The 7,221-nt window shown below is 46.5% G+C and overlaps 1 protein-coding gene across 1 annotated transcript in view; it reads left to right on the top strand.

Annotated features, from left to right (window-relative positions):
* The window catches only part of LOC108882466 (prohibitin-2), a 10,745-nt gene extending 7,910 nt beyond the window's left edge, over positions 1-2,835 (top strand). The window contains exons 9-10 of the mRNA XM_018674978.2: positions 913-989; positions 1,661-2,835. Coding sequence (XP_018530494.1) covers positions 913-989; positions 1,661-1,679 — 96 coding nt within the window. The 3' untranslated portion in view covers positions 1,680-2,835. The remainder of the gene's footprint in view (positions 1-912; positions 990-1,660) is intronic.
* Positions 2,836-7,221: the final 4,386 nt, after the last annotated feature.

Below are 7,221 nucleotides of genomic sequence, written 5' to 3'. Positions count from 1 at the left end.
AAATGAACATGAATCTGACAGACTCTTATTCTCTCCTCTGACCTTTGACCTCATCATGTTGGTTTCCTGGGCTCAGATTCAGTTCAGAGGAAAAGTTTCTATTTTGTTAGAATGAAGCTGCAGACTGACATTAAACACCAGCACTCATATTTCAATCTGTGGTGCAGCTATTATAACAAATATATGAAATATGAATAAAAGCAGGTTTTTAAATGTTAAATTATGGCGTCATTATAAAATAATCCAACAGTGATTAAATAAAAGAATAACAGCAGGTGAACTTCAGACTGTTCTTCTCAGAGTCTGACAGCATGAAGACAGGACTCCTACAGAGACAGAGCTTTTTATTAAAGAGAAACATCTCTGTATATCTCTACCAGACTCCATTGATAAAAACAGGGATTTAACCAGGAGCTGCTGGAATCCCACTGCCTCCATCTGTTAGTGTGTCTGTGTTACTGTGTGGTACTTTTACTGCAGTAAAGTATCTGATTACTTCTTCCACCACTGAAAGTCACAGTAACACAGACACACTAACAGATGGAGGCAGTGGTATTCCAGCAGCTCCTGGTTAAATCCCTGTTTTTCTCTATGGAGTCTGGTAGAGATATATAGAGATGTTTCTGAATAAACTCACAATAGTGAGTGTTTGTGTTTGTGTTGGTGTATGAGTGATTGAATGATCTCAGCTGAGTGTAACACTGTGTAGATTACAGTCACGTCATGTGCTGTGTGTTTCCTGTATGGACGGTGAGGGGCCTCAGCAGCTCTCTGTGCTGTGAATCAGCTCAGTGTTGAACCTCTGACAATGTTCCCATTGTGCTGAGCAGCAGCAGCTCAGTGAGGCCTGCACGCTCAGAAACTTTCCACCTGAGTTTTCTCTCACTCTTGTTTTGTGTGTTCGACCTGCAGGTGGCGCAGTCCCAAAACAAAGTGTACCTGAGCGCTGACAGCCTGGTGCTCAACCTGCAGGACAGCGACAACTTCAAGTGAGTCCTCACAGTGTCCTCATCAAGAGTTTGACTTTACTGAAGCGTTTTAAACACGAGCTAACTGCAGAGCTGAGATGAGTTCCATACAGACGATTTTTCCTTTAATATTTAAAGGTCTTTACGCACTGAGGACGAGATGATCAATCACCAGTTACTCTTTAATCTCTGAATCACAGACGTTAAAGTTGAACTGACAGGAAGTACAGTAACCTCGATGAGGCAGCGAGCCAAAGCTCAGTTTAACCCTTTTTAACAGCGCCTCCTGCTGGTCGCTGCCACGCAGTGACAGTCATTCTGTTCCCTCCTTAAACAGACGTGATCAGCTGATGCCTTTATTTGAGGCTCAGAGAATCAACGTCCGTCCACTCTCTCACTGTGTAATCTTCAGGTTGTGTGTGAAAGTGCTCAGGATTAAAGCGACTGTTCTGACAGAAACTCTCTGTGTAAAGACCTGGGAAACAAAGTAAACAAATAGAGATTAAAAGTGGAACTAAAGGAACTGTTTCATCACAGGATAAAACAAAATAGAAATGAAAGCGGTTTCACTGCTGTTTGTGATGGGTCCTCAGCTGATAACCGTCTGAAACGTCAGCGGCTGGAGAACCAGAGTTTGTTCCCTGATGCATCAGGTTGTGTTTTAACGTGGAGTTTCTCTGTGTCTCCTTCAGTTTGTTGTTGTCAAAGTAAGACGTCTCCTCCTGGTCGCTCTGTCGTCATTCCTCCGGTCCCACTCCTTCAGAGAGATCATCCCTCCGCTCTGCGTCTCTCACCTCTCGGCCGTCGTTGACGTCATCAGGTTTTCAGTCTGATCCAGGTTTATCGGTGAGGCTGACTCGAGCTGCTTGAAATGTAGGAGCAGCAGATCACTGTGCTTTTATTCTGAAAGGTTCCTGTGGTGCTGGTGAAAGGCCGACTCCTCAGTTTGGTTCTCTTCCTGTTCTCTCGTCGACTGGACGTTTACAGGCTGTTTGATTTGTTTACACTGAGAAGTTTTATTTCTGCACTCACAGATTCATTCATGACATGAAGAGCAGAACCTATTTAGTGAAAGGTTTATGACAGAAAGGACCAGGATGAAATAATCAGACTTTAACCAGCACCAGAGGAATCTTTTTAAAGGCCCAGTTCTCCAAAATCACAAAAACTGAACCATAACATCACAGGTATGTCACAGCGGAGTGTTAGAACCACCGCTGAGAGTAAAGCTGAATATTTACGAGGAAGAAGTCTGACGTTTTAAGAATGAACTCCTCGTGTTCCTGCTCCTAACACAACACCATGTCTTTATTCTTGGGAAAGTTGGACTTGTTTCCTGGAGATCTCAGATGTTTCTCTCCACCATCACTGGTCCTCACACTAAAGAACATTATGTACCCATGAAGAGCAGTTAATTAAAGACCTGCTTCAGCTGTAGCAGTCCTTTGACTCTGATCCGATCAGAAACCGTCTGCATGGATAGACGCCGTCAGTCACAAGTGAGAAATGTTTTTGTGATCTGGGTGAACTGACTGAAGAACAGACTGAACCTGGACTCGATCGTGTCCGTGTGACGACGCTGCGACTTGTCATTCTTTTTCCTCCTGAGGACGACTCGACGGACTCGCTCACAAACGAGTCACCGAGCTTTTTGACAGCGTGCCTTCTGACTCGGCAGTTTGTGGAAAAGCAGCAACAACTGATCTGGACTTTGTCACTGCCTCTGCAGCTGCCCCAAAAAAAGAAGAAAAGAAATGACATTTAATCTCCTCTGCAGAGGTGAAGATCGACGACCGGAGACACACTCTCACTTCACACTTTCAACGTTTGTCGTCAGTTTTTTGTCAATAAAGAAAAAAGAAAATGGCTTCCTTCTCTTTCTTGCTGAGAAACGAATGAGAAGAGCGACAGCACACAGACGAAGCAGCGTCTGTTAATGTGACGTATCTGTCGACAGTCAGAAATAAACAGATCTGCTCACAGCTGCAGTGCAGTGCAGCTGCTTAGCTTAGCTTAGCATAATAAAGGGAAATCAATCAGGACCAGTTCCTCCTTCAGGCTCCTTCACATTAAATCTTTTCTGGGACCAGAAACCGTGTGTGTGCTCTCCGGCTGCAGGTGAAGGTGAAGCAGCAGCTGTGTGTTGATGTGTGTGTGTGTTCACACACACGTGTAGAAGCTGCAGTGAGTCAGGACTCGAAGCAGCTTATGTGTTTTATAACACTTCAACAAGCGTCTCATTGAGCAGAGCCTCAAACTAAATATGAACGTTGTTGAGTCACGATCGTTAACACCAGCGAGTATTTATGTCACACACACTCTCATGGTGTGTGTGGTGTGTGTTTGAATCAGCTGGTGTTCACTCGTCCTGTCTGAGGGTTAAACACCAACTGACTCTGGGGTTTTCATCAGCACATGTTGTTGTTGACATGTTTAAAGGCCCAGTCCTTCAGTTTGACCAGATAAAGCTACGACTGTACTTCAGGTCTCACTACACGAAGGTAGAAATGCTGCTCAACTAAACACGTGTCACAGTTTCTCAATCAGAACAGGAACAAATGTAGTTTAACGTCGTTCAGCACCGTCACATATTAATGAGGAAACCAGACTCCTCTGAACAAACACTATCTCACGTTGGTCGCATTTTCCAAAAATTTGTATCCAAAGAGGTGAAGATATATGACGAGGGTCATGTGACCTGTAACAGGTAAAGGTGTCTTCAGGTTATCATTCGTTAGCTGTGAATAGAAAAAACAAGTGAAGAGAAAGTGAACACCTCTAAGACGTCAGTATATTATTATATGTGTCGGCCATATTGTGTGTGTGTGTGTGTGTGTGTGTGTGTGGAGGATGGAGAGTCACCTTGACTGTGATTCCTTGAATGTAAATGTGACGTACGTTTCCTCTGAATCCACCCTACACATGATGACAGCTCATGAATATTCATGCTAACGTGGCCTGTTGATGTTTCATCCTCCGTCTGTTTCCTCATTTCATTATTATTATTATTATTATTTCATAATACAGAAACATTTCATCTTCAGTTGAACCCGTCAGTTTTCAGCTTCTCCTTTAGAACCTGATTGATCCTCGTTTTTTATTCTTGTTCCCTCTAAAAAAAAAAAACCCTGGTGCCTACATTACCCACAATGCAGCTGAAGCAGCGACAGTTAGAGATTGAGGTGATGGTAGTGTGGGGGGGGCTGAGTCCTCTGGATGTGACTGAGGCTCCTTCAGGTCCTGGTTCCAGTGCTGTGTTCAGTTTCCAGGTGTTTTTTACCTGTTGTTTGATCGGCAGCGTTTCGTTTTGTTTCCTGAACAAGAGGAACAATAAGAACCAGACCGAGCCTGACAGTTCAGCCTGCTTCTGCTCCGTGATGCCTTCAGTGACTGTCTTATACCGTAAACATAACAACACCTGAACGTGTGTTTTCATCAGTGGCAGAGGCGTTCACTGACCTCTCTTTAACAGCTGAACATTTGAGGCCTTTGACTAATTTCCTCGATCATGTGACTCTCATCATTTTTTGTCCCTGGTGTTCACCTCCTCCCCCTCCTCCTCCCCCTCCTCCCCCTCCTCCTCTCAACAGGGTAGAACAACAAAAAAAATCTGAAAAGAAAAGAGAAGATGGCTGCCGAGTTATTTATAGCCCGAGCTGAGAGGCTGCAGTTCAGGCCGAGCTGCTGCACTGCAACCTCAAATCTGCAAAGAGGGGAGGGGAGGAGGGGGAGGGGGAGGAGGGGGGAGGAGGGGGTGTTGGAGTCCATTGTGTGAGCGACACAAAGCGAGCTGCCGTCCCTCCATGTTGAGAGAGGCTGCTGTTCTTCTACATAAGAAAGAGGAAGGGAGGGGGGGGGCAGATTTAAATCTCTGAGGGGATTTTTTTATTTAGGCAGGATGGGAGGAGGGAGGGGAGGGGGAGGGGGGAGGGGTTATGGTATAGGCGGGTGAATATTCATGCAGGGTTTTTAAAAAAAAGAAAGAAAGAAAGAAAGGAGGAATAAGAGGGGGGCTGGGAGATGGAGGGAGCAGGGGATTGGCTGCCGCTCCCCGCCCCCTCACACCTCACGACAAGCCTGTCAGTCGACCAATCAGGAGCCTCTGCACCGTTTGAAAGATGCCAGAGAGAAGGGGGGGGTGGGGGGGGGCAGTTTTAAAGGAGGGAGGAGGGGAGAGAAAAAGAGGAGTCAGAGATGATAAATGTGCAGCTGGTGTCGATGTGCAGCCGCTGCAGTTTGTGAAAACACAAACACGTTTTCTAAATTTCTTCTTCACAGAGAAAAAACCTGCAACGCTGCTGGTTCTCGGCGCCGTGGGGGTTTTGGCGCTTTCACGTGTTTCACACATGACATCATGGCGCCTGATTAATCAGGGGTTTTTCTGCTTATCTCAGAGGAGGAGATCTCTCGTCTGCGCTGCTTAAAATCAGATTTTAAAACGTATTTTCAGTCGACTGCTCCTCACAGTGATGGGAGGTGCTGATGAAGGAGCATTGCTGTGATTTTTAATCACCCTGCGAGCTGTGAATACACCGTGAGCCCCCCCGACACATTTTCTCATCAATCACGTCATCAATTAAAGTGATATCAGTGAACTACGACTCTTTATTAACATCTAGTGGCCGACGTGAGGAACTGCAGCTTCATCTGGAAACGTCTCTTCGTCCTCTAACACCTCAACATCTTCAACCTGCTTTTTCTTTATAAGCAGTCTTTGATTCACCGTGAACATTAAGAACTCATTACGTGACTTGAAAATCCTCGAATACGAAGGAGAATAAGTCCTACGCACACAGCAAAGTAAAGGGAGATGCAGTGAAAGCAGGGGATCGGTTACTGAGAGCTGCCTCAGTGTTCAGACTGCAGAGACCTGAGGCTGCTCCTCACTGTTTCTAACTGCCCTCTGTCCTTTCGTGTCCTTCCCTTCGTGTCCTGTGTTGCATCTGTGCTGCAGCTTCCCTCAGCTTCCTGCTGCAGCTGATTACGCAGCAGCAGCAGTGAAATGCCGCCTGCTTCAGCCGTGACCTCGTTTTTTGCTCCAGATCATCAGCACCTTTTAATCTTCCTCTGGTTCCTGCTTGATCTGCAGTGCATGATTGCAAATTTGCTATTAAGAGCGAGGAGAGGAAGGAGTGGGGAGGAGGTGGAGGAGGTGGAGGAGGGAGGGAGGGAGGGAGGGGGTGAGGCTGCAGCTTTAGTGAGTGAGATCACACACACATGCTCACGACTCCACCTCCCCTCCTCCCCTCCTCCCCTCCTCCCCTCTCTGCCTCCACCCGCCCGTCCTGTTTCCACGGTGCAAAAACAAGGACGGATTACCGTTCATCTGCTCCATCGCCATGGAAACACTGACCTCACACTGTGGTGACCGGCAATCTGGGCTGGTCGCCATGGCGATCTGCTGCCGGTGCTGTGCCGTGTGTGCCAGGGTGGTGGGGGGGGGTGGATGGAGGGAGGGAGCAGCAGCAGCTCTCTGCAGTGTCGGCCAGAAACTGGCCAGGCTCTGCTTCACTGTGACCAGCAGAGGGCGCCCAACATGAGAATAGACCAGAGTGGATCACAGCTGACGGAGAGTCCGAGTGCAGGACTGCTCCTGACCAGCACCAGTGATTACTGGTGGTTTATTGTTTACCATCTGATGGTTGGGCCGTGGTTTCTTCATGTCGTACTGGCCTTTTTTTGGTCGTCTAAACTCTCACAGCAAACAGCAGTTGGCTACGTTTGCAGCTGCTCAGTGGGGAGGTGATGATCGGACAAATTCGCATGTTTACGACTTTGTTGTGTTCACATCATTGAACAACTCAACACTGCGGCTGTGCTCATCAGTAAACAACAAAACAAGACAAACATTAGCACAGTTTCTTTAAATCATAATACGAGCTAGCAAACACATCATTCGCTAAAAACACTAATTAGAACAAAGTGTATTAATGTTGAATGATGGTTGTTTAGTGGAGTTGCACGTGAAGGTATTTAACGTCAGACTTTGGCATCACTCTACTTGTTAGCAGCAAATCAGATGTCTTGCTTAGCACCTTACGAAGGAAGGAGTAAGTCTCTTGGAGCTCTGTAGAAAAGACTGACTAACTGTTAGCATACTGACAGACTCTGTAAGAAAGAGCCACCACATCCTAGCATTGCACAGATATTTTTAAGGACTCGGGACACCCAGCCGAAAGTGGGACAATCCTGGACAAACCAGGACATTTGGTCGCCATGTATTGAGAGCCACTAGAAACCAGGGTCAGATGTC

This window comes from Lates calcarifer, linkage group LG4, assembly GCF_001640805.2.
Source record: "Lates calcarifer isolate ASB-BC8 linkage group LG4, TLL_Latcal_v3, whole genome shotgun sequence".
Taxonomy (NCBI): domain Eukaryota; kingdom Metazoa; phylum Chordata; class Actinopteri; family Centropomidae; genus Lates; species Lates calcarifer.
This window is presented reverse-complemented; position numbering and strand designations above follow the sequence as displayed.